We start from the raw sequence: 27,996 nt of genomic DNA, 5'->3' as shown, positions 1-27,996 counted from the left end.
GCAAAGGGAACGAGGTGTTTCTGACTGCAGTTGCCCTGGCCTAGACAAATAGTCTGGGAAAGCCTCTTCTCACTTTCCCCCTGAGAAGGACCTTTAAAATTCATTGCACATAACGTGCTGCTGGCTGTTGGCAGAATCCCTGGGAACTTCAGACAAATGAAGCTTGCAATGCTGCAATGGTTTAGGCTGCAATGACCACGACTGCAGGGGAATACAGAGTGAAACAGTACATTGTGCAATACGGTTTCTGGGCAGTGGCACAGAGATCATGATGGAAATACTACTAAACATCCCTGGACAAGCCATACGAATCAAGATTGGTATTGGACTGGTTACCAGGAGCTGCAGAATTGCTCACAATGCAGCATTGGCTGTGGGTAGCCAAGGTTAACAAGGAACATGACTTTAGTTCAGTAGACATCTTGCAGCAGTTTGTACAGAGGATGAAAATGAGATACATGTTGTAAAGGTTTTGTTGCCTAAACACGCATCACTTCGAGAGGCAATGGAGTGAGGCCATCCTGTGAGTTACATTTCCATCCAATAGATCTCTCCAGAGCCTCCTGCTTCACTAAGGGCATGCACATATAACAAATCATTAAATGTTGTCTGTGCAGACATGATGTACATCATAGCTGAGACCTTCAGCCCTGAAAGGACACACTCCTGTATACCTGAGCTAAAGAAATAGCTGGTTGGATTTAGCATGCATTTGTCACCAAAAAAAGGAAACAACCAACATCTTAAAGGCTTGTAGTTCCCTCTGGGTCTGGGATGGAAGTCCTGACTTTGTAGTAGCTGTTGAGAATCTATTTCTAAAATGGCAACTCCCTCTCAACAGACTGCCTGTTCCTTTTTCATCCTCCTTTGTGTAGCCAAGAGAAGTTGCAAGGGAGGGAGGGGACCTGGATTTCCCCTTTCATTCTTTCCTACACCTTCTGACTAGAATTCCTACTGAGGTAATTGAGTGGAAGAGTTAGTGTACTTGTCCTTTCCTCATTCTGTGCTTTCTCATCAGCTGTCAGAATTAGCATAAATACATCCAAGGACCAGGTTCTTGTGGAGCCAGCTTGGAGAGGCCAGTGAGCCAGCTCTGCCCATTTTTCATTCCACTGAAGTAGTGCACACAGCGGAAGGCATTGTGGTGGCCCATGCATTGGAAGGGTCATTTGTGCTTTCCAGATGTGGCCCCAAGTTTCCCCCTCCACCTCCAAAAAGGGAAGTGAAAGGAACAGGTTGACATGCTTTGGGTTCACCATTTGTTTTTTACCTTCTTGGGTTGGCTTGTAAATAGGCCAGGGAAGAATGGCTCTGAAGCCACGTTTTATGGGAGAAAAATCTGAAGGAAATACTGACCTTCCAAACAGATTCATTCTCCTCTTCCTTGAGCTCAGGAAGGCCATTTCCCCAAATACAGCCAGCAAATGTCAGCTAGGAGAGAGGTTTCCTAGGGAATCTGGGGGAAAAAAGGAAACTGGGAACACTGCCTAGGATTAGGAAAACTGAGAGAGGTCTGTGCCAAAAAGCACCAATATGGTCAAGTAACCTCTGCATCTACTTAGTAGCTGCCTCTAATCACCACAGCCCTGTGCTTTTTTTGACCCCAAAGAAAAGCCACAGTAACACATTCATTTTCTAGGTTCTTATTATTTTCAAGAGCAAGACAATCATTTAAGCTCTTAAATCTGAGTACTGAAAACAGGTGGTTGTAGAACAGGAGCACCTTTCATTTGTCCTTCACATGAGTTAGAAACCTGATAATTACAAAAGGGATGGATCTGAGTGGAGTTTGTTGCTGGTCTGAGAGATGAGAAGGTTGAGTTCTGGCTCTGGTTCCTTCACTGGGTGTGGGCAGGTGATTTGTCATTGGGGAAGGGAAAATCCAGCCAAAATAGAGAAGAGACTGCTGGTCTTAAATGGGTAGAGGGAGAGATAAAAAGATAAAACAGTTCCAGAGAAGGAACATCACAGTATGTGCACTCTGCCCATACACATGCTCTCATGCCTGAGAGAGTCAGCAGTTCTCTGTAGATCAAGGATCATGGAGGCCCCTGGAGGAGAATACAGTTTAGTCATCACAATCCTCAGTTCTGTGTTGGGGTTCACAGTCATTTTGCCAAGCAGCTGTAGTGGCAGTCCTTGGAAAAGGGACTGAAGCGGAAGGGGTCTTCCCTCCCCTGTGTTGTCTGTTGAAGAGAGAAACCAATGTGTGCGAAAGGGTGTGAGAAATAAATAGAGCAAGAGAGCAGGGATGTTATTTGGGGGCAAACTGGGCGGTTTAGACCCGTGTATGTCTACAGGTTCGTGATGTGCCTGAGGCTGAGGGGGCTGCAGAGGTGGAGGGGGACTCCTCATCTGTTGTGTCCCCTTGATCCTCCTTGTGGAGACCAAGGCTGATGTGGCTCTGCAGGGCTGCTGGGGTCAGCCATTCCTTGGGGAGGCAGCTCTGGAGGAAGGGGATGCAGGAGCTGAAGTAGGCCAGGCGGTTCACCCAGCGAGGGATCTCTTTCCCACATAATATCTGTGGAGTAAACCAAAAGGGAGCATGGTTAATAGTACCAAAGCAAGTGTAGAGGCAATGTCATCCCCATCCACACCACCACCTCAACAGGGTGAATTCCCTGTTGCTCAAAACAGAAAGAAGCATCTCCTGCAGTCAGAAACAGCAGTAACTGCCAACTTCCACGCTGACATGCACAGGGATCCCTGCCAGCTGTAGGTCTTGTTAGCATCATAACAGAAACCAGGAAAAACAGTTTGTGGCTTTGGTGACTCTGTTCTCCAGGCAGTCCTCACTGGCTTTGGTGACTCTGTTCTCCAGGCAGTCCGTGGGTAAAAGAACAGGCCTGCTGGGGCTTCTCAACCAAGACTGACATTCCTTTAGCAAATAGCTCAAAAAGTCTGGGAAAAATATTAAGCTGTTGCTGGCAAGACCTTGAGGAGCCCAGAAGCTGAGTATGACTAGGTAGATGGAGATGCCTGAGAAGCTGTTCTTGTTCCTCTCTTTTCTTCCTTGGGCTGACACAGTGGTCCAGTCCAATTACATTATCTGAGGGTCCTTATCCTATTCTACCATACCACTCTCTAATTTCTCCTCATATGGTATGCGGAGAATGAGGTATTTCCCCCCCTAATATGGGGGGAAAGTAATTTAAAAAACCCAGCCTAGGTTGTAAGTATCTCTGTTCCATCCTAGATGCTCCTGGCACTGACTTGGATTACACTCTGCCAGCACAGATACTGTTTTACAAGGTCATATCAAATTCAGCACAATGAAACAAATTGCTTCACATTGCAGACCCTTTCTTTTGTAGCATTTAGCCATGCAGACACACAGGTGCCAGATTTTAATAGCTGTATCTGGCTTAGACCACATAAAATATGCTTCCCTTTACATTTTACTATATCCCTTAGCAGGCACAGAAGACACACAGGGAACTGATCAGTAGGCATGCCTCAAGACCCTGTCTTTAGTAAATTTACTGCCTGTCTGTAAGGCCCTACACTGGAATGCTAGAGCCTAAAGTCCGTAGCAGGTTCGGGAGTCATAATACCCAAATTCTCCTTCCCTCCCTGTGTTGCTTCCCATGGAGCAAGAGAGACAGAGAGGAAACTCCACCCCACAGACCTTGTCCCACAATTTATATGAATTAATGTTTCCAGGGTTGTCCATACTGTACCTTTTGCCAGTACTAAATTCCTCTGCTCTTCCTCCCACCCACTTTCTGACTAAAACCACACTTAATTTAATACCAAGTACTGCAAAAACTCCAAGGGTGTTTGTCTGGAGTCCACTAAGAAGATGATTTGGTGATAAATCTCTTATTGGCAAGTTAACGTAGAGCTTAGAGGTTTCAAGAAGTTTTCAGGGAGAATGGAACATTTTCTAGAGGGTGGGCTGTACTGTGTTGCAGCTGGTCCTTCCTGTAAATGGCCAGGGCAGAACACTCCAAGCTCCATTCCAACAGTCACCTTGAGCATAAGGGAATTAGCTTGCTCCAACAGTGTGACATTTCCAATGAGGTGTGGAGAAGGCAGCAAACCTGTGACTGTGCTAATTTGACTACAGAACTCACTTTATTTTTATACGCATTGTTTAAAAATCAATGTGTGAAATTGGAGACATTATCATTAGGTATCAGAGAATGAGCAGAGCCATTTAGCTGCTAAAATTACTTGCAAGCATAGACTGTTCTTTACCTAATGCACTCCAAGGACTTCTATTTCAGTTCTCACCAATGCTGCATTCCACTTAACCTTAGACACACCTATATGAATCTGTATTTTTGAAATGTTTAAACTGAGGACACTTATTCAATTAACAATTTTTTATCTCCATCTAGATTCCCTGATTTCCATTGCTAGGGCTATTGCCTGAACCCATAGGTGGATACCCTCTCCACATATGCTTGAGACTCATTAATAGAAAATTTGCTGACCCATTTGATTTTCTTACCAGACATATCAGACAATTTTCACAAGAATACTGTTGAAGTTTAAGACTCTATTTGATGTGTTCTACTCGAACATTTTTACCTACACTACACTAATTTGACCTGAGCCAATCACAAGTTGCACTACAATTTCCCTCAGATTTTGTAGCATTCCTCTTTCTTCCTCTTCAGGAACTTAGGCAACATATTGCCATAGAAAGTGACTCAGTTTAGGCTCCTTGTGATATATGCATGCATGTGAGTTTAGTTCTCAAGCAGTTTAAAGTTTTAATTAAGACTTCCTCCTAGATATTAATAGATAGAACAACTAAACCAAAGTATGATTCTTTGGAAAATTAGCTGAAACAACAGAACAGCATAAGGTAATATGGCCTGAAATGGAAATACTGCTTTTAAGAGTTGGGTTTATTTTCTAAGTACATCCCCTAGCAACTGAAATAGCACTTCCCAATGTAGAAGCAATGATGAGGTGGCTGCCTTATTTTTATAGGAGCTTCTTCACCCAGAATGAATCAATAAGGCAAGGAAGAGCCAGAGCAAGAATGAAGATGTGTGGGCGTTGGGCCACCAAGCAACAAAGGGCAGTTTGTAGACATCAGGGATAATGATGCAGTCAAAGTGGTTTCCCCTTACCTCAGTGTTTGCTTGCCATATCACCTCTTGTCTATGTAGCCTCATGGCAGAACACAATGTTCAATAGGAACAAAAGGGCAGTGGCAGGGAATGCTACCAACACTACAATCTGCTTCTCTGTTTTTCACTCCTTGACATAAAGCACATTGTGCTGGAGCATCCAGCAGTGCTTAGCTAATGGAGAAATATCAAATGAATCCCTGGCTGCCATGGGATTAAACCAATTGAGTTCAAATAAAACAGCACAAGCAAGATGAAGTGGGTGTTTTCCAACTGCATATGAAGTCACATAAAAATTACCTACTGCAGCTCTTCTGAGAAATTCTGCACTGAAAACCACTCACTGGAACAATAAATTCACTGAATGCTGTTACCACCCATTGTTTCCATCAGCAGAACCTTTTTCCAGATGTTTTTAGAGTTGAAAATTTCACATGGGGTTTTTTATGTCGAAGAAGTGGGATTTTCTCTGTTGAAGGGGATGAACTTCTCTGTGGTATGTAATGTACTAGCTCTGATAGGAGATGCAAATAAATAAAAAACTGTTACAGGTCAGAAATTGCAGCAAGCACAACTTCTGACTGCAGACCAGTTCTTGCTTCAGGCACTTGGGTGAAGGCTGCATGTACCTGCAGCTTCCACTGAGCAGCACCAGCTGCCAGAAAGCCAAGTCTCCCATAGCTGCAGCTGCTTCTGGGGACTCGGTGTGAGAGCTGTGAGTGACCCAGCTGGCCCCTGCAGAGTCAAGTGGAAACAGCCATTCAGCCATCCTTGGCTGAAGCCAAATGGGCAGGAGAAATAGGACCTGACAGTCTGGGTGCTTTTTCTAGGCAACTGTCAAATCCACACCAGGATTTCAGCTCATCAGGAAACAACTAATTTGGAATATGGAAATATCCTCCAAATATCTTAAGCTGTATCATCTTGCACTAAACAGTCAAATGTACAAACTGGTTAAAATGTACAAACTGCCCTGCACCGTCTCCCCTCCCCTAAGTGTCCTAGGAGCTACCTGTCCCTGCTGGGCAAGGCTTTAACATTTCCCTGTAAATCTTTGCAGTGGGCAGGGGAACAGCCTAGCAGCTGGGCCATATGGGCTGAAATGCCATCCAGCAATGGAAGATTTCCTGAGTCTCCTGCCTTTTACAAGACAATGTTATCAATATGCTGTATTTTGAGAGGGCTTTGGTTCTATGGGCATATGCTAGACATTATCTGAGATAGTCTAACAGGATGAGCCCCTTTCAAAATATAGAGAAAAGCTGATCGGTTGTAGATCCTAAGAGAAAGCTCTCAAATGTAATAGGTTCTGTGCTGTGCTGGATGATGCAACTGGGGCAATTCAAACCATGCATGGAAGTATAACTCAAGGCACTGAGAATAGTTTTTGTAAGGGAGCCTTCTCAGGGGCTCCAATCCATGTAGTCCTCCAATCCATGAGAATCAAGATGAACAGAGGCAACGTAACATTCCTCAAACAATACAACCTATCTACTTCAATTCTTATCTTCAAACTGAGGCTTGGAGAGTTCAGTGCTGAACATCTGTTGAAGCACCCACCACCTCTTCCACTTAGCAGCCTTGCTAAAAGATGAGGTGGAGTCCACATGGGGCATGGATCCATTTGAGCCACTCTACAGAATTCCCCTTGGGGTCTCTTGAAGAATGCAGAGGGGTTTTATTGGCACCTGAGGAGTCTAACACACACCTCAGAGCAATTTAAGAGCAAAGGCTTTAGAACTACGGGGAAATCATTATAGCATTTGCATAAATGGTTCCTACAAGGACTACACAATACAGCATAGGTTATACTGGTCAGAATTTCAGAATAAGGCCATTAGATGCAAATCAGCATATCTGCTCAGGCAAGGCCTGCAGGCCGTGCTAGAGCAGCCAAAACACATATGTGGAAAGAGAAAATGGCAATTCAATCCATGTACTTCTTTGACAGATCCAGAATAAACCAGTAACCCAACACACAGGGACATCTTTTTTGCCACCTCACAAAAACTAACCTGGCAGCATAACTGCCCAGTGCTGGCAGAGCTGAGGGAGTTTGAGTGCATCAACAAGGAATATACCTATTAGCTCTGCACCTCAGTCAGCTGCTGCACATAGTGTGTACACTGAAAATAAAATTTGTGAGAGAGAACGGACATAACCACCTTCACAACACACCTGAAGGTACAGTCTCACCTTGGTGGACTTGGCATGCTAGATCAATTGCTTGAAAAAGATTTATAGTATACTTACTGTGTGAAAATTACAGTTTCTACTCTAGGGAATTCAAGCAGCCTTTGGGAATCACCAGAATAGATAAAGTGCCACTGGGCTGTTAAGCTGCCTGCAGCACACGTTCAGCAGAGCCAGGAATGGCCTGTGACTTACAGAGGAAAGGCTATAGCTAAGAAACTGTAGATGAGGATAAATGAGCTCAGTAATGAAGCTATGTTCTGGGAGGTAGCAGCCTGAGTCAAAGTCAGGAAGGTAGCAGCCAAGTCAAAGGAATTTTAAATTATTTTAAGCAACTGCCTGAAATGCCCCCATTCTCCTATGCAATCCTTTTTTGTTCTGCAACTCCTACAGGTCTTCTCTAGGACTGTGGGTGTTGTAAAGTAGAGGTAGCATCTGCACCATCTATCTGAGACTAGCCAGGAGTGAAGAAAAAAGGAAAGCATTGAAAGGAGGAAGTAATACCTACAGTCTTGTGAAATATGAGTCTCCTTGAGCCAGGTCTCATAAGCTCTTGGAGATACATTTCACACCCAAGATAGCTCAGCTGTCCTAGAAGGCATAAAATCAGCAGGATGGCTTCTGTGGTAGTGTTGGAAACAAAAAGGTTTTAATAAAAGGCAAAATAACAAAACTCTTTACAGAGGAAAACAAAGCCAGGTGCAAGAGTCTTTGGCCCTGGTAAAACACTCAGAAAAGCGATTTGTTTCTTTGTTCTCTTCTTTTTCTAGTAAATTGCTCAGGTGGGACTTTTTGGCTCCTGTCCAATTAGTTATCCTTAAGTTTGAGGTGAAGTCCCCCAGGTTCTATGAGATGTCTTTTCACCTAATTGAGGAGAGAAACTTCTGGGCTTACTTCCTTATTAAGGGGACAAAGGATAGTTTTATCACCCTGTCAACAGGAGGCACATTCCTATAGTCTTGTTCCCCTTGTGAAGCTAGTTAGAAGCATGTCAGTCACCTCTGTGGACATGTGGTAGAAGGACAGAGTTGCCTTTCTGCAGCAGTGTGCATGCACAGATGATGGGGTAGGTAGCTCTGGGTCAAATGAGGCAGCTGGCTCATAGCACCTCAGCACTCACAGCGCTGTTTCAGCTTCACTGGCCAGGCCACCAGTGGAGAGGCAGTGGCTGCAATTGTGACATCTTGTTGAACCACACTGAGAGCTGGATTCTGAGTGGCATCACTGATTAGTCATGTACCAACACTGGAGCATGGCAGTGCCCTCTTGAGCGTGAAGGTCTTTGTAACAAGCACTTGTAAGTATAGCCAACAGCTGCAGGGTGATAGGGGAGGTAGCAAGTGGCCTCATAACAGATGACCATTTGGGGAAAACTGGGTATAATTGAGTCTAGGCTACTTAATGGCATTTGAAACAAATAATCTCCCACCAAATGAATGAACAACTGCAATTTGGCATGAAGGGGAATTGCCTTCTCCTAGCAGATGCTGTTTCAAGAGCACTGGCTGAGAACAGCTGTTGCTTAACAAGGTCATCCTTTCAAGTGTTGTGGACATGCTGAGCATGACCAGGCTGGCCCATATTCATAGAGGGACAGACATTAAGAGTGTCTATTTTTCCTGCATAGCTAACCAGAAAACTCTCGTGTTTCGGTCTCAAGCCTTGTTTCCTAACATCAGTGAGAAGCAGATTGCTGCAGATGAAGGTACAATGAGGAGGGAGAATACAAGAACTCGGAGAAATTGAGAACATTCTTTTGCATGACTGTTGGCAGGACTCCTAAGCAAAGGGTTCCAGTCTCAAAAGCCTTTCAACATATTCAAACAGTTCATTACACTCCTCACACTTTTCATTTATCATCAGGCTGTGGTCAAAAGGACAGGGGTATTTTTTGCCATTTTCATTTGTGGAAAGGAGGCGCTGTTCTCAGGCATTTGCACTCAGACAGACTCAAAGGCTCCATGAGGGTGTGACTAGGAATGAACTCCCCAGACCATGTGAACTAACTTAGCCCCAGGGTATTATGCTCATTTATAATATAAGAAAGCAGGGGTTTCAATTTGGTAAGACAGATGCAAAAAGCAGATAAAATAAAATAGGTGATAAACCCGCCACATTTACACCAGCCCCAGAGAGATATTTTTCTTTTGTTAAATTTCCTCTTAAAATACTTTCACTTTTATGGATTACATTATAGGAAAAACCTAAAATAGCTGCAGAGGTATATATCGCAACAAAATCAGACCTTTTTCAAAAAATTGAAATTATGTGCTAAAATCTTGCCATTTAGGTGTGTTGATTTCAGTTTCAAATTACCTGCCAATTCATATTATTCTCCTGCACAAATAGATAAATGGGGAAAGAAGATGGACTGAGAGCTGAAAAGTGCATATAAAAAGTTATCCCAGTAGTAATTTTTGTTGGGCTATTCAGGATAGCAAGGCTAAAGAGCTTAACAGTGGGGGAATAATATTTTTATAGAAACCTTCATTCTAAGGAATTCCCAAAGACTTCATAAATTTCAACTTATACACAACCTACACCTAGAAATGTTTTACTGCTGCAGAGACACCACATCAGGAATGCAATACAGCAGTTTATAAACTGTATGCAGTCAAAACTGTGGATGCATACAGGCAGAAGCAAGATGAAAAACCACATCCATCTGAAACCATGAGTATAAATTTATGGGTGCAGGGCATCTTTATAAATAAGCTTCTTTTAAACATATGTGGCAGCCAAAAACGAGAAAACAAACACAGCCTGTTCTCCATGGAGCTAACAACATTCAAAGGCTGCTGCAATGAAGCAAGCCTTTCCATCAGCTTCACTGAGGACTGGCTCAGGCACCAGGAAATAAGGCTTTCCTAATGTTCTTTCATGTCCTGTGGCTGTTTGTTTGTTTCTTCATTTTCTTCTCTCTTTTATGTCTGTTTGGAGCATTGTCTCCCCTGCCATTAACAGAATTGCACGTAGATTTTCACTCAACAAAACACCTACCTCCTCTGCAACAGAGATAACTGAAAAGTAGTTGTTGACTAAGGAAGACATCAGCATTATTTGTCTACTTAGGATTTGCTAAAGATTGGTTTATAAAAGCTTTTGCTGCTTTTGACTGTGACTCAAATGCCACCTGAACCTCCTTTCCTCTGGTGTTTAATCCTTTCTCTGTGATAGCTTTCAGGCTAAAGAGAGCTTCCTAGAGTTGAATAACTTTATGATAAGAAGTCACATGTGCCTGGGGATGGACCTGAAAAGCTTTAGTCTTGAATTATTCACAGATGATTGAAAAACTGCTCTCACTTGATCCTTGATTCAGCAAACCTGCCTTATTTCAGAGAATTTGCTGAAAATCAAGCTTCTCTGAAGAAAGCAGGATTCTGATGTAGGTTTGTTACGTGCTGTGGCGAAAAAGGATGGGAGAATATTCAAAGAGAACATAATAAGTACTGACTACCATCTCCTGTCACTTCAGCACAACTCCACACTCTCCACAAGTAAAATACAATCCCTCTGTTCTACCAAAACTCCAGCCACATTGCCAAAGGACAGCTGGGACAGCCACACCATCAGGGAAACACACACCAGGCACAGAGACTGCTGCACTGCAGTTACAAGAGATGCATATTTCCTGCTATCATACTGACATGCAATGACAATGCCTTCCTCTGCTATTACCAATAGAACAGATCTCTACCAATAATACAAAGGAAGGGGTAAAGAAGCCCTAGCACCCATCCTAGGCCCAGTGATGTGCCTGCAAGCAAATTTGATTGCACCAGGACATCCCCTGCCTATCAGGGAGGTTGAGGTGTGTGGCTTTACCAAGCATTTCCGTCTGGCATGCAGGTTTAATAATATCCCTGTGGTGCTGACATTAATTACGGGTATGCTAGATGCCTGCTGCACTCCTCAGTAACCACCAGAATCCACTGTGCAAACTCTATCTGTTAATCTTCAGAGTATTTCCCGTTGGAGACTATCCTTTTAGGCTGATTTGAGAGAGTCCTGGTGACTTAGGAGACTGGAACCTATTTACTTCCCAGGCTGAGCATTGTAGTGCTGCAGCTCTAGCTGCAAACTATTTGATTTGGGACAGGGTTCAAAATCCCTGCCTTCTAGGATCCAGCCTCATCTAGGATCCTAAAGAATTTTCCAAGGCTGATTTCAGCAACCTCAAATACTTAGAAGACTCTCTTTGTCTCCTTTGTTAACAAAGAATAGGCCCAGCTCACTTTGTTAACCCCTAGATGTATTTTCCAAGGCCACTTCAGCCCAAGGACAAGATCACCAATTCTCAAAAATAATCTCTTTGTAGAAACTTCTGAAAATTCTACAACTTCAAAATGAGCTTCTAAAACAACAAAGACAAAATTTCCAATTTAGACCTCTCACTTCCTCTGCTGAAATGTGTTATCTCCCTGTTTATGTAAATAATTAAGGTAGGAGAGTTCCCACAGGAGAGGCTGAGGGATTCCCTACTTCAGAATATGTTGTGGCTGATATTCAGGAGAACTTTTCCTGAAATGTAGGACAAAAGGTAAATAAATCCTTAGTCCAACTTGCTTTCCTGCACCTCAGCAATCTTCTCCCTTTCAGTTACTTGTGAATGAGTATGTCTCATTAGCTAGAAGTTCTGTTTGAACAAAACATCTTAGCAATAGTTTTATTAAAATTATCAAATCCTTCTAGAAGGCTCTGCTTTTGAATACCTTGTTTACTCCAAAAATCCTAGTTCAACTCTAATAATGAGTTCAAATTTTAACCATTTGTCCAGATGGCATTTTTGAGCCCTTTAGATCCAATCATTTGGATCAAGAAATGCTGAGCAATAAGGAAACTTTTACTATTTAAAGCAGTAAAGGGATGAAAAGGATCAGTAGGTACAAAAGGAAGCTGGATAATGAGATACCAATATGTTTTCCCAAAATGTTTTTGATTCCTGAAATCCAAATGACCTTAAAACACCTTCTGAAGAGTGATGAAATGTGGGCATTAATTTCACAGTTGGGTCTGATCTTTTTAAATAGGTTTCTCTGGGTTTAAGAGAAAGACTAAGCAATTTGGGAAGCAAATAGGGATTTTTGACAGTGCTTCATCACCCCTCAGTGATGTAGTGAGATCCTGCTTTCATAAACTCTGAGGGAATTCATACCAGAGCATTCAAGTGTTTCTCAGGGTATACAGAGGGTTTTGATGTTTTCCAGTACTTAAGATAAATTACTCATACAAATCAAAAAGAGATCATTCCTCTTTCAAGAAGATGAGGGAAAGATGTCATACAAGAATAAAACCTTTTGCCACTGCCATCCTCAGGTAAAGCTCCAGCATCAGCAATTTCTAGGGCAAATCAAACCACTGGCTCTCAGTTAATTTTCTAATTATAATGAGCATCAACTTCATATGTTATCAAAAGGCCCCATAAGACCCAGTGACTTCATTGCTTTCCCACCACTAGTAAGGCTTTTGGGGACTAAAAGGGGCTGCCTTCCCTGATGCTCAGAAGCCACATTTCTTTGATAATGATGTGCTGTGTGTCCAATAGCAAGGTACTGGAGGGTTTCCTTAAATAGGGATAGTTGCTTGGCAGTAATCACATTAATGAAAGGAGAGGAGTGGTTTCCTTGAGTCATTTCACTTATCATCCAGTTATGGTACTGATTCAGAGGTGTTTTTCTCTCTTCCCATGGTGGTTTGTCCTTTTCTGAGATGTGTTGTAGCAACTGTCGTCACTCTGGTAAGAACACAGCTCCACAGCTTATTTAGAATACTGCAGAAGCATAGAAAATTGCTGGTGAGAAGTCAAATGAGTTGTCTTCTGTTTGTGAATGGGCTAAGAAGCAAAAGCTTTTTCAGAGTCTTTAAGATCCTGTGACATGTGTGATCCTTACACTCAGCAGTGAGGAATATCACCAGACTGGAGAAGAACCTCAAAGCACTAAATCTTCATCCTCCCTCAGAACCTCCAGTTGCTGCTATCTCCTGGGCAGAAGCTGTCCTCAGGCACTGTACACTCAGCATATGCCCACCCATCCAAAGGGCTCAGATTTTCACCTTCCCAAACTCAAACCCTGTCTGTCAACCTTCCACCTTTATGTGTGTTTGGAAGCACAAGCCGTGCCAGGTGTGCTTTTGCCTCACCCAGGATCTGCCTTCCACAAATCCAAATTCTGTTTGCAAGGAAACTATGAGCTGCGGTCTTGCCCTGAAAAGAGCCTTCTGACAGCAATTTCACCATTCCCTGCGTCTGTATGCTCCTCCCTAACTCATATCCAAAGAAAAGCTTGGTGACAAAGTGTATAATTGAAAGTCCTTGGCTCATCACATCACAGCTTCTTGTGGCCTGCTGCTGCAGTGACCAGTGCTTCTGCAAAGCAGTGGCAAGGATAGGACCTAAGACCTCCAGACCTTGCAAGGGAACTTACAGTACAGGAATTTGAGTTTGGCTTTTCCCTTTCTGCTTGTCTTCTTTAGAGCAATTTGTAACTTCTGTCATTTTTCTATCTCACATCTCCATGTTCTAAAAGAATCAGGAAATTCAACAGTTCACATTATGGAAAGAACTAATTATTTTAGCCTTTTCTCTTTGTTTTAAAATGTTTTTCTAATGTTCAAAGGCCAGTATTTTTTACCATCTGGCAGAATTTAAACAGTCTTTTTCATCAGCCAGGACAAGAAGTCATAAAGAACATAAATATTTTGCAATTACTTGAAGGGCCCTTTGAACGTAATGCTGTAGGTATACATTGGGGAGGATTGCAGGGGATTTTTAGGAACAAAGTAACTTAAAACAGATGATCAAACAGAAGGGCTTTTTCCAATCTTGACATAGTCCTAACTGAATTCCCCACACATGCATAACTTAATCAGAATGAAACCCCACAGGAGTACTAAAGCACAGAATAGTACATAAACTCAGAACAGGACGTGAAGTTTGAGATCTGATGATGATGGCTTCACTGATTTTTCTTTGCATAAATTGTAAGCATAAGTCCTCCAAAGGGATTGCCCATCCTCTTGGACATTTTCTTCAGAGAGTATGATACTGCTTGATTTTGGGGACTGTCAATATAAGCAATGTGAAAGTAGTAAGCTTCTTGCAGGCAAGTTGCTAATTCCAGTTGATGGACCTCTTCATTTTAACCCACAAACAATTTGCTTAAGAGGTTTATAAATGCAGGTATCATGACATCATGTCACAGGAATCAAGTGGCTGAGGCCACCTTGACTAGATTTTGACTGCTTGACTCAAGGGCCTCTCACATTTTCACACTGAAATAGATGGTGAGGGTAAAGCAAGGCTGCAAAAGGGTATGAAGTGGTGTGTATAGAGTGACCTTAAATTGGAGCTGGGCAAATGCTCAGGGAGTGCATCAGATTTCTTTCTTATGATTATCTATCAGGAAATTATGCCCTGCTTTACATCAGAACTTCCTTCAAAACTAATTAATATGCTGTGCAGACACTTATGCTTTCTGGTAGTTCTTCACTTCTTGAATAACCCAAAGTTCTGGTGAAGAAGATTCCACAGGAAGAGACTCCTGATCATGCAGCATATTCACTTACTGAGAAGGCCACCATGAAATGGCATTAGAGACAATGAAGTCTGAACTGCTGCAGCTAAAACTGCAGCATTCTTTGTTTCCAGAGAAGCTGCTTTGTGAGTAGACCAAGCCATGTCTCTTTGTTCCAATAGCTGCTCATTAAAAGTCCATAGGGACCTGGCAAAGCAGGGAGAGAACTAAGTCTTGAACAAGTTAAATATGCTCAACAGTGTGCAGTAGGGAGTAAGGGAACTTCAGAGCTAAGTGGCAATGAGAGAGTAACAAAGAAAGCCTCTTGCAGCTTACAAGTGATGTGGGCAGGAAGTTCAGAAGACTCAGAAGAGATGTGTGGATTCAGGGAGAGGCTCAATGCCACAGCAGCACACAATGAGGCTGCAATTGCACTGCAAAGTGAGTTTTTGTGCTGCATTTCTGTAGTCCAGGGATTTTTCAAGATGCATGGCCAAATGGCAGAGTGGCAGTCACGGGTCCAGACATGTCCCTAACCATCAGCAGTCAGCCTGCATGTAGCTCTTAAAGACTATTACTAGTTGTCATTGGGAGACCCAAGACATCATCATATAAATACAAATTTGACAGAAAAAAAGTTTCCTAAGCAGATGTAGATGGAAGATTTCTGAATGGATGTTCTCTTTGCTGAGAAAACACAGGTAAAGGAAAAGAAAATTAAAAAAATCTGAAAATGAAGTGTGGTTTCAGCAGTCCTTCTCAGCATGTGGAACCTGTCCTACAAGTCCTGGCAGTTGGATATGTGATTGTTTTTTCACAATATGATTCTGAGGAAGCTGATCCAGGAAGGAGGGCCAATCTTACACCTCCTCTCCTTTCTCTCTGCAGAATTGTGACTCCAGTCAGCAGCACACATGACTACACTTACCCTCAGTCTATAAGACCAGATGGCTGGCATTATCCTCCCAGCCCATGGCCCTGCCACAGGGACCTCTGCATGGATACTAATCAGTATTAGCAAACCCACAGCCAGCTGAGGAAACGAGGGTGCCTGAACACAGCTCCCCAGCACAGGGCCTACAACCCTCAAGGCCTGCCAGCCAGGTCTGTGTAAACACTCATTAACTCAGACATCACCACTCAGCTATAAAGCTCTGTCTCTGGTTTTGCATGCTGAAACAGAACAATGCAAACCAAAAACCCAGCAACTAACACTGCCAGGTGAGAGAGATGTCATCAAAAGATTTCAGAGCCCCTTTTTCAGGAAGCAAAGAACCCAGTATGTGAGGAGGGGGATACTTTGGCACAGCACAGGGATGTGACCTGCCTGGCATTACCCAGGAGGCTCAGAACAACCATCTCCTTAACTGTCCACAAGGGTTTATGCCTGTAAGCAGAAGAGCCTAAAGGGCTGTTGGGAGCAGAGCTGGGCATTCCCTCTTTCATGTTAAAAAGCATCCTTCACCCCAAGCCCTCTCTGTGGTGAAAGGACATTGTGGTACCTATAGCATCACCTTTCAGATGGGCTACAGCCAACAGAGAGATCGAGAATTTGCACACAAAATCCTTGGCATCTTTATTTTTGTGGCTGGAATGAAACCCCAGTTCCAGTGCTTCATTATGTTGAGCAAAATTTCTACATCTTTTATTTTCATTCTTTTGAATAATTTTTCCAGTTTACTGTCTTTAACTGTCACAGGAGTATGCTATAATAGGTGCTAAATAGTTTTGCTGTTGTTATATAATTACTCATTTGTAGCTGATGAGTCTGAAGAAAAGAGCAATACAAATTCTAAAGAGATGCATCTCATAATTGATTTTTGAGAGCAAATATAATTTTTGTTTTCGGGCCTATATGATGACACTTATCTACACAGGCTTGTGAGCCAGTCATCATGTAGTCATCATGTTCTGTGCACTGTAAGGATGCATCCTGTGGTTCTGTGTGGAAGGGACTGGGGCTTCCCAATGGGGTAATTTTTTGTTTGTTTAGTTTTAATGGGAACTACAGGAAGAAGAAGAGAAAAAAAATCACTTAGGCTGGGAAGTAAAGAAAGCATTCAGATGTTGAGAATAGAAACTTCCAGTTCTGTCTCTACAGATTTCAAGCAGACTTCTTCCAAAAGGTCAGAAGTATCCCAGGATAAGCTTTGCTACTTCTCACCCAGCTCCAAATTTTCAAAATGACTGTACTTACAAGAATAGATGGGGCTACCTATTGCAAGGCAGCCACACATATGCCTCATGTTGCTGATGGAGGCTTATTGAATGGCTGGGACTTTTGCTTAGTGTCATACCACCAGCTATTTTTGTAAGAATTTCACCTCCCATTTTCTGTATTCCTGTGCTAGAAACCATCCAGGACGTTCTGCTCCTGGGCTTGCTGTCCAGCTCCTCTGGGTGCGCATTTGTAATGCTTTAGAGAGGGTTGATAAACATAGGCATATGTGAAGAGCAACAGCAACAAAAAATCCTGCTTGCCTATGAAGGGCTTATTTAAACTGACATAAATCTCGAGAAAATGCTGCTCCCGGGAGCAGAAGTGTCAGAACCAGCCATTCAGGCTTTTGCTTTACAATCTAGACAGGTTATGGGGCAATGAATGAGTGCTCTAAATCCACCAAGAAAGCTCTTGCAGGAAAACTTAACCCTAAACTCCACTCCTATAGAGATACCCACTAAAAGCATATTGAAAACAAAATTAAAAATACATAACTAGTTTTTCTGTAAGATCTCTTACTTTACTTGTGTTAGGAAGGCTGGACAAGGAAGGGGCAGTGAGGGATTCACTGATGTGTAGCAGTAGAATCAAGGAAGAATGGCTTTGATCTTATAGCTTAGAGACACGACAGACATTTTACCTTTCAAAGTACATAGTAAGCAGTGACTTTATTTCACTGCTGCAGGTAAAGGATTTTGTTTATCTTTTCCTAGTAATCCCACAGCTTTCTCCTGAGTTTCCTTCATAATTGTTAAAGTTCCCATTTTTTGTTTTAGTAATTTGATATTTGATTCCAATTTAGTAGTGTGACTAACATTGATTTGCTCAGTGTACTGCTTGGAACTTCATTCTCTGTTTCTACCAATTAAATTCCTTCCTGTTTGTTTTAATTTGCTAACATTTGCAGAAAGGACTCTACATATAATTAATAAGGATGGAACCAATAGAGAATTGGTGTTCCTAAGTCCCTTGTAAATCAGTTGCTGGTTCTCAGATTCACTTGTTTTTTTCTTACGAAGTCATACAGTACTTTTTCCACACATCTCACTTGGGATCCGTGATGGGCTTGTTTGGGGATGAATGAACACTTGTGGCAAAAGAGGAATAGGACCCTTGCCCCATATGATGAAGAAGGCCAAGAGATGTGTAATTAATTAGCATGAGGATTCCAGAGGGAGAAATTAAAGTTTCACTGATACCCTACCATATCATGACAAATTATATTCTCTCCTTGAGTTTTCCATAAAGCAAATATGGAAAGCACCGAAAGAGTTTTTATGGAAAGTGACTTCCATTTTTGCTTTTCCCATCTTTTTCTGACACTGGGTTAATCTGGAAATCAGATTTACACAAATGTTGAATATTCACACCTTAATTGAAACACACTTTAACCAGCTCATCTGGGAGTTGAGGAGGAAGGCAACTTCCCCCCAAAATAATCACATCTTTGGGAATCAAAAATAAGATACCCCAAAATCAGCAGATAGATGGAATAAAATTTGTGTTTCTCTGTGCTTCAGTTGTCTCTGAATAGAAATAACAGCTCTGTTATAATAATTTCTCAAATTTCACAGTGGTTTTGAGAACATGGAAAAGTACTGAAGATGTCCATAAGAAAATTAATTATTTTTAATAGGTTTGGATGGTGCAAATTAAATAAAGAAAAAGAATGCTCACTCTCTGAATACTGCAAAGTTTTGTTTCCAGAACACTGATAAACCATTTTTATGCCTTTGCAGATCATACACTGTTATTTATGTTTGCAATAAAAATGATGCACATTTGCATGCTAACCAGGTTTGTCCTTTCAATTCCTGCTCAGCGCCTGTTCAGTGAACCAAACTACAAGTACTCCTATTTTCCCACACAGTTTGGACCAAACATGTGATAAACCTTCCGCATCTCTATCTCTGATCCCATCCCTTTCAACAGCAAAGGGCTTCCAAAAATATGAAGGGCAAAGAGAGAATATTTGGCTATGGGCTCTGACCTGGAAGGCTGTGCTGACCCCTTGCTGTGAACATTACTCCAGATCTGAAGCAGTAAAAAACAAATAAAGAAACCCCATTTGTGCCTACCTCAGCCAGAGCAGAAGAAAAGTGATTACAGTTCTTGTGCATCAAGTGGTACGCATTTCCTTTGTATTCCTTGCCCAGCTCTTCCATAATCTTATCCACGTCCTCTTCTGTGAAGTCCGTAGTGCCCAAGGCAATGGATTCTCTAGTTAAAATCAAAACATAAAACAGGAAGAACAGAAAGATACGGTGAAAAGTGCAATACATACCAAGGGAGAAGGAAATTATCAGCTATTGGCAAGAAGGACAGGCTTAAAATGTTATGGACATGCATATCTAAGGCTATCAGAGACTCTGACTAACAGAATGGCACAGTAATATCCACAGCTTTTCCACAAAGCAAGTTATCACACAGACAACAGTCCTGAGACCTTCTTGCTCACCACCAAGGAAGTCTCAGCTCTGGGGGTCTGCTCCTACTCTGCCCGTCATCCCAGAAGAGAAATTTCTATTACAAGAGAGATTATGTTTTTTCCACAATTGAGAGGGTCCCCTGGGCCAGGAAGGAGCAGACTGACAACTTTATGCAGAAACCTATTGCTTCTCCCAATATTCACTCAGTAGCACTTGCTCTAAAATGGCCCTCAACATAAACTGGTGGTCTGGCAACGTCAAGCCCCCCTGCCACCGACATTGCCTTGACCCACAGTCCCACAGTCTGAGCATTTAGAACAACACAAGAATGCAGCATCCTCTCAGACTCCTCTAACAGCCAGTCTGTCCCTTGTAACAGAGCAGCAAAAAACACACACAATAACTTCAGATACTCTGTGCAGTATCCACAGATAGGGGGTACTCATAAAAGGAGAAGTCTTATTTTTCCCCCTGTGCATTTGCTCTGTGTAGCAGGCAAAACTGGGAGAATAGAAGATAAATAAAATAGGAAAAGATAACTGCACTCATTCGTAAGTGTGCTTTTAACCCCTGACAAACACAGTGCATCACTGTTCCCTCTTTGCTGTAGGCACTCTTTTATCCACCTCCAAAATCCCTGCAGGGTTGCCCTTGAATCAGGATCATGGAAAGGATGGCAGTGAGGGCACTTATGAAGAGAGCGAAAGGAGCACCCAGAGGAAGGGATTTCCCTGCTCCCCCTACACCAATGGCTACCAGGGGCAGAAGGGAAGATGTAGAAAAGGGCCCTTACTTGAATTTAAAGGTCTCGCCAAGTTCTACCGCACTGCCAGGTGTGATCTCGAAAATCCCACTGAAAGGGTAGGGATGCCCTCCATAGGCAAACTCTGACAAGAAAAGAAACAGACTGTGAGTAATTGAATGAACGCCATGTCGGGAAAAAGTCTATGGCAGCTGTCTGCATGGCTCAACATCAGCACCAGGGGCTGGGCTCTTGCCAAAATCTGTTTCAGCCAGACTCTGAAAGACGTTTTTGCTGCCTGGTTACCTTTTGGACTGAGGATGCCCTCACAGCCTCCCTCCATGCTAGCACTACTCCTTTCCCACAGCACCAGGAAAACTCTTGAGTCTGTCTCTGTCCTCATCCGGGTGGCTTTCTCTCAGTGGAAAGTCCTGCATTGAAGGCATCTGGCTAAACTGTGAGAGGCTTCCAGTGGTGCTACAGAGCTGGAAGAAGCCGTTTCTAGAGCAGGGAGAAAACAAATCTTCCAGAGGGATTTACAGGCAGTGAGTGGGAAGTCTTTGCAGAAAGGCTGATTGTACTCTGCTGCCTCAGCACACAGGTCGGGCCAGGTAGTCTATCCATGTCATACAGGCCACCTTGCAGGGCCTGTGAAACACAGCCTGTGATCCTCGTGGTGTCACACAGGCCATCTCACAGGGCCTGTGAAAGCCTCTGTGCTCAAGATGGAAATAGCACCAACAAGGGTTCTGGCTACTGCATGGCACTGCATGAAAATACCATGAGTGAGTAGCTAAGTCATTCCTATTTAATGCTGAAAAAGGAAACAAGGTCTGTGATGCTAGTTCATCCTTCCCCACACTACAGATGTTTTCCAGATCCCTTGATTTTTAAATGGGTGGCTCTAATCAGCTTCTACCCCATCCAGACAATTTCAAAACATTTTCCTTTCTTTGTAACTCTACTGTTTAAAATCAACAGTTTCTAGTATCTGGAAATCCAGATTCCAAGATTTCTAGACCATATTCTAGACCACATTCATAAAGAATTAATGGAGAAAATATTTTTCCTGATGGAGAATTAGCACAAACACATCTGCAGGCCTTAAGACAACCCCTGATCCACCTCTCTTCCCCCTCCCTGATTTCTCCCATTCTCTGTCTCCCTCCTTCACCACAGAATGGCTCCTCCCATCTGCCATCCTGCTACACACCTGCACAAGCTATACACGCTGCAGTTACAGGCTGAGTAAGAAGGACTACATGGGTCATAATAGAACAGCACGAGTTGCTCCTAGACTTCACAATGGACTCAGAAAAGAGAATCAGCTGGGTTTTTCAGTTTTTATCCCTCAAAACATTCCTTGCCAAAAGCTGTAAGTTTTGGGGTGCTTTTCCATATCAGACTGGCCATACAGTTGTCCCCGTGTTCTGCAGGCAGTAAAAGGGAAATACTTCATACCTCTGCCGTAGATCTCGATGCCAGAGTGGAAGACACCAATCCCCAAGGTGGAGGTGTATTCATTTATCCAGTACTACAGTAAGAGAAAAGCCACATTGGGAAGCATTAGTGGAAAAGAAACACATGATTTTAGTCTAGGGTATATCCCACCCACATCTCCCCAGCTCCTCTTAAGGAGAAGAGAGATTTTGAAATTATCTTGAGACAAACAAATTGAGGCTCTTACAGACAACAGAAGTGGGCACTGTGTTTATTCGGCTGGACTGGATTAGCTCTCGAAAAAATGCTCATCTAACCTTTTCCACCTAAGATACTAACCTGTATTAAGATACAACTGGACCTGAACCTGCATAAACCCAGGTGCTACAGGATGTGTGATTATTTATCTATCTTCTCACCTAATACCTGACACTGAGTCACTTTTATCAATTCAGTTGCCTTATTTAATCTTCAAAATCTTCAGTAAGTGAATCCCCAGTTATTTTCCACACACCCTATAACATCACCTCCCAGCACCCTTTATTATTGTTTTTGTTTTAGGCAAAGAGATCATAGAGTTGGAGGTTTGTTGCCCCAGTAGGTCAGAGAAATTTTCAAGAGGAGCTGCTAAGTGACTCCTTTGTCTGGAGCCCAGAGTTCCCCGTTACATTTAGAGCAGAGAAGCACTGCAGTCCAGTGCATGTGTGTGATGCTCCTCTGCCAAGCGCTGCGCACGGCCTGTTTCCACCACACCGTGAAGGACAGTGCAGACACCCAAACAAGTTACAGCTAAGCTAATTCCAGAGCAAGAAGCTGTACAGCCATGCCAGGGCAATGCTGCATTGGAGATAATTAGCCCTGTTCAGCATCAGTGTTTATTAGGTCAGCTGCAGAGCTGCACTGCTACAGAAATGATGTTTTCAGGCACTGAGGAAACTGCCCATGCCTGGTATATTTGCAGTTCACTTACAGTTGCTGTGCAATGAAGATACATATTCTAGTAATTAAATTCTGGTTTTAATCTACCACTGTGAGGAAAATGAGTGCTGCTCACTTGTTCCTGTACAAGGACATGACAGGTTCATTAAACTAAAATTCTCTTCTGGATCTGGTTGCAGCTTCTTGTGGAACCAGAATAAGCTGCACCTTCCCTGTGTCTGGTGTCACTGAGCTGCCCCTTCCATTCCCTTTAGCAGACCTTAATCTAGGCTTACTCTTCCTATCAGCCATATCAAGCTTAGCAGTATACTCCATCCTGTGGTCAGGCTGAGCTTCTAATTCAGAATACACCCTGACTGGGGCACTGAAGTGGAGTCTGATTTGCATCTAGGTTCAATTGATACAATACTGATATGACCTACTAGCAAGACCAAAGTGCAAGGCAGCTCTGAGTCATGGCTGTACTGTCCTCATCTCACCCCTGTCTCCAGGGTGCTGTAGAATCTGCCTTCAGTGTGTGCCTGAACTCACAGTGAATGCCTCACAGCACTTTGGCACAGCCCCCGGCTTGTCTTGGGAGGAAGCTATGCTAAAGTGAACATGTCAGTCACTTGCTGAGCTGGAAAAGAGAATCCAAGCCAGATTTGAAACCAGGTTTGTACACACATGCACAAACTGGCCTTGTTTTCCAAGGGGTTTACAATTCTGAGCATAAGAACAGCAGCAACAGTCAGCAAATGCTCATCTCTGGAGTAAATTGGTTATTGCTTAGATTAAAAAGAAGAATCGGCAGCCTGTTCAGTCAGATGAAGAGCCAGGGAACTGAATACAGCAGTATCTTAAAGGGAGTTGTGATTCATGCTTGCATTGCACAGTGCCTGGAAAACTGTGCCCTAAACCATTCACAGGAGGGACTTGGAGCATTCTGTCTCATTTCCATCTTCAACAGAGAGCAGCTCAGATGATAAGAGAGGCAAGGAGGAAGGCTAACCAGGCTATAATCACTTCATAATAGCAGCAGATAGCCCAAAACTCAAAATTCAAACCCAGGGAGGAACTACTGTGTTTAGTTTGTAGTGTATCAATTAATAGCTTTTAATGAAGGTCTCTGATGAAGTAGAATTTCAAAATTTTCAGGTTTTATTCAGGTTTCCCCTGATCTTCTGTTGGTTTGGTTCAGAGGTCAGTAATAACCAGTGAGATAGTTTAGATTCTGAGGGATATTCTGAGTCAGTTCTTGCATTATTCCTTTAATTTATCCATCTCACAGAGGTAGAAGTAAAAGTCTTACCAGAACAGTGAACCAGGCCCTAACTTTCCAGAAAACAAAGAAACTAAAAAGCTTCATTATATTGACATGCATCTTTAAGGTCCAGAATGGAGAATCGTGATACTGGCAGACTATATCATCCTGGGGGTTTTCTCAGCAGGAGCTCCTAGGAACTCATACCAGACACATGAGTGTCCAGATAGAAGTGGCCCGTCCATGTAACACCAACCTTCCACCATCAACTAATACTGTACTATAACATTGAAGTTTCTGTCACTAACTCTGTCTTCCCTACTTCAGACCTACTTCATTGCTGTCCATGGTGTGTCACCAAAATCTTTCCTGCATCAGTGTGCTCAGCAGTTTAACTAAACAGCTCCCCAGATGCTGGAGACAAGACCTCTTCCATGAGTATCACAGATATTCTGAGCACTTGATGGTTTCTCTGAGCAGCCAACCCACTAAGCAGTATTCCATTTATCACCACAATACTGACCAGATATTGTACTCCACCAGATCCATCCACTACTGAACAGCTGCTAAGCCTTCCTTTGTTATGAACATACAGGAAAGAAATCCACCAGTTGTTAATTAGATCAGATTTCAATAAATAGCTGTAAACTCAGAGGACCCAGTGTCATTGGTCCTTGCAGAGACCTCTGCTCTTCACCAGGTGTCACACACAAGCAATGTCTGAGCCAGCATACCAGGCTAGAGAGAGCTTGGCTCTGACCTCATTTGATGCTCTGATGTCCAGGTATGATCACACACTACTGTGACTGAGACACCTTTACCAAGAATGGGTGCAGATGACGAAACAGTAACTAACTTGTTTCCTATCTCTTCTCAAAGCACCATCTGCATGTAATTCAGAAGGATTATTTCCTTTTCCCTGTGAGTTCACTGGCAGAGCTTTGCTTCTAGGAGAAAGGAAAAAAAAATGGTAAATAATTATATTTAGACATTGCTAGGCAGCAAGGAGCATGTTAAGGGACTTGTCTCAGCACAGGCCCCAAAAGAAACTGTCAGCCCTACCACCTGAGCTTGATTTTAATCCTTTCCTTCTTGAGGGCCAAGTCACACACTGTACTTGGCCCTTTACAGGGATGTCTCCTCTTTATAGCATGGGGAATCTGGCTTGCTGAAGAGACCCTTGGATCAACAAATCCAAGTGGAGAACACCCAGGGCAGTGCTTGCCCCTGCAGTCAAGTTACCTAAGCAGCCTCATGAAGACATGCAAAGGACTGTGTGCACTAACAAATACACTACTCAGCTCTATCTCAAACACCAAGAGAATACTCTGCAATGTTAAATCTCAGCACAAAAGGCAGTCTTTTAAAGGCAACGTCAGATTAATGCAGGAGACCAGCTAGGGAGCATCAAAGTAATACCTCAGCATTATGTCCTGAGATGCATTGATCCAGAAATTTGAGAGCACAAAAGATAAAACTGGAGGGGAAAGCTAGAGAACAGCATTTCAGGAAACGAGCCAGTAAAATCCCAGCTGTTTATAGCATACAGCCAGCAGCTTCAGAAGAGTTGTTTCCTCAATACATTGCTCTAAATCAAGATCCAGAATCTTGGTCCCACAGGGGTGGAAGGAAAGGGTCCATAAAAGATCACAGATTATTCCCCAAGTAATGCTTGCAGGGATGAAGGAGGCTTTACTTAAACTACAGACATGCAGAACAGGGGGTTTCCTGCAGATCCAGGCTCTTCAGTCATAGCAGTGCTTACTTCTGTTCCACAGCCCCAGGCAGGCACACAGTCCTGCAACATGTCCCAGTCCTTCTGTTCACCCCTTCTGCCCTGGAGCTCTAGTGGTAAAAACTCACTATCACGTGGGATGACGTCAATTTTTACAGCATAGCTACTATTAGCAAATTTTCTTTTGCAATTGGGTGAGACTCAAGCTCATTTCAGTGTGACCTGTGTCTCTTACACTCCATTCTCCAGGAGTCCAAGGCTTGTGTATTCATCAAGTCTAAAATGCTATTTTCCTAATACTACAGTGACTACAGATTAAGTGGGAAAGGGTTTAAATACATATGGGCAGAACAGCAACTAAATAAACGTAACAGAGTATTGAGGAGTGATGACACAGACCTGTTTTTGCTACTTCACACCTGGGAAAAGCTACCTGTGTAACTTTTCCAGCACACACAGAACGTGGCTCTTCCAGCTGGAGGATCATCTCTTATGTCATGTCCTCTTCACTGTTGGCAAAAGCTATCAATCTGAAAGTCAAGGACATGGGTGTGAAAGCCCGTCAGGTCACTCCAAATCCAATCAGCCAAAAGCACCTGCTTTAGTCAGGTATGTCAACTTTCAGCTACAATTCCAGACAGTGTTAAAGAAACAAAATGCTGCAGTGAGGAGGTCTGTGTTTACAAACAGGTGCAGCCACCAGTTGCAGTAGGCAATAACTTTCAAATATCAAGAAAAACAATTCTCAGGGTGTATTCACTGGCCTGCTTGCAAATAACCCAACTGCCAGAACTGATTAAAGCTCAGGAACTACTGTTTTTCTCCCAGGAGAGCATTCTCAAATACTGAGAACTCTGCAGGTTCAGTGCAGCAAGTGAGCTTGATGTAGCTCTGACGAGGCAGGGATACACAAGGACCCCACTCAAGAACCCCACTTCATACTTGGATTGGCTGAAGAGCAGACATCTGAGGAGCAGAGTCAGAGAGAAGAAAAAGACAAGGCATCCTTAGGCATGCAACTGCCTCTGCTCTGCTGCATTTTGAATGAAAGAAGCTTCTGCTAAAGACACTTCTCTACTCTTCAGGTTAATACACTCTAATAGAACAGGAATTTCCTGGGAAACAACAGCTTGATGCTTAAAACTGATACTGCTAAATGTATTCCCTGATGCAAACCCACAGATACTAGGAGAGGAGACCCAAGGCAGGATGCTCAGTTGCAGCCTTGAGAAGAATGAGAGGCCAAGCCTCTGAGGGACGGCGGCAGCCAGCTGTGTCTCTGCAGGTCTTCTATTTCAGCCAAGTTCTACTCTGCAAAGGAACTTTTCTTCTCAGGTTGGGCTGAATACATTCTTTGGCTATCTCCTCAGGAAGAATTTCTTCAGAGTTTACTGTGGCTTTTCAGACATTATTATAATATGCATCTGAATTGCCTGATGCATGAGCCAACAATAAAACCTTTTCAATCAAGAAGCATAAAGAGCTTATTTCAGAGGGTTCTAAAATGCTGTGTGTGGATTAAAAACTGATGCTGCTGCTGAGAGAAATTGGAAATCTACTTATGCTTCAATGTTGTGACGCAATGCGATTTTAGTGGAAGAATACGAGGACAGAAGAAAATATTAATCATGCTGTGGAAAGGAAACAGTAAGCATTTCACAAGTTAACTTTTGTGTGTATTCAGAATATTTTAATTAAAAGTCACAAGCAAGATTTAGCTGTGACAATGGGATACCTCCAGCACTTCCACTTACAGCCTCATCCTATAAATGGTAGGCACAGTTCTAGCTCAGCATACTCGTTTTACTCGAAGTCTCTTGCAATTTTCTTATTTCTCCATTACTGTTTATCCTTTCTAGCCTGTTATGCTGCTGGCAGGTGTTGTCCTGAGCAGAGCTTCCCTCCTGCAGCTACATCTGTGAGGTGTTTACAAGCTGACTGCTGTGCATCCTTGGCCTCAAGGCATGCTCATCTGAAGCTGCTGTTTGAAGGCAGCTGACCCGTTGTGCTCTGCATCAAACACAGTTCTCTTGTTGAGGAGAGCCAGCACTCCTCCAACTCATGTTTCAGCGCTCGAGGGAGAACCTGCCTCACCAACAGAGTCATGGGGCAACTTGCGGGCTAAAATAAACAACTATTTCCTGTCCCTGCAGAATGACCATCCCTTTCTCTTCTGTTTGTAGGTTCACACAAAGCCAGCCCACCAGGCCAAGGGCTTGTCACACCAGGCACACTAATGGCCCATCTCAGCTGTGTACCAAACATGGCATTTATAGCAGACTGTTTACAGCATACAAGAAGCAACATGCCATTTTTCCAACCCCCACCTGTTTCCCTAAACTTCATTACTGACTGTGCCTGAAGGAGTCAGTTCAGTGAGCCAGGGTGGGACTGGGGATATCAAGCAGAAGTCACTGAGGAGGGGTTGCTGGAGCATGTGCCAGTGCCAAGAG

General features: G+C 43.1%; 1 protein-coding gene across 1 annotated transcript in view; it reads right to left on the bottom strand.

Annotated features, from left to right (window-relative positions):
• Positions 1-1,767: 1,767 nt before the first annotated feature.
• The window catches only part of LOC131559341 (deubiquitinase DESI2-like), a 48,080-nt gene continuing 21,851 nt past the window's right edge, over positions 1,768-27,996 (bottom strand). Inside the window, exons 2-5 of the mRNA XM_058807671.1 lie at positions 21,648-21,720; positions 20,238-20,331; positions 19,094-19,235; positions 1,768-2,521 (exon numbers count right to left, since the gene is read on the bottom strand). Of these exons, the coding sequence (XP_058663654.1) occupies positions 2,279-2,521; positions 19,094-19,235; positions 20,238-20,331; positions 21,648-21,720 (552 nt within the window). The 3' untranslated portion in view covers positions 1,768-2,278. The remainder of the gene's footprint in view (positions 2,522-19,093; positions 19,236-20,237; positions 20,332-21,647; positions 21,721-27,996) is intronic.

The sequence above is a fragment of the Ammospiza caudacuta genome, chromosome 6 (assembly GCF_027887145.1).
Source record: "Ammospiza caudacuta isolate bAmmCau1 chromosome 6, bAmmCau1.pri, whole genome shotgun sequence".
Classification (NCBI taxonomy): domain Eukaryota; kingdom Metazoa; phylum Chordata; class Aves; order Passeriformes; family Passerellidae; genus Ammospiza; species Ammospiza caudacuta.
Note: the sequence above shows the minus strand (reverse complement) of the source record. Positions and strands in the feature narration are given on the sequence as shown.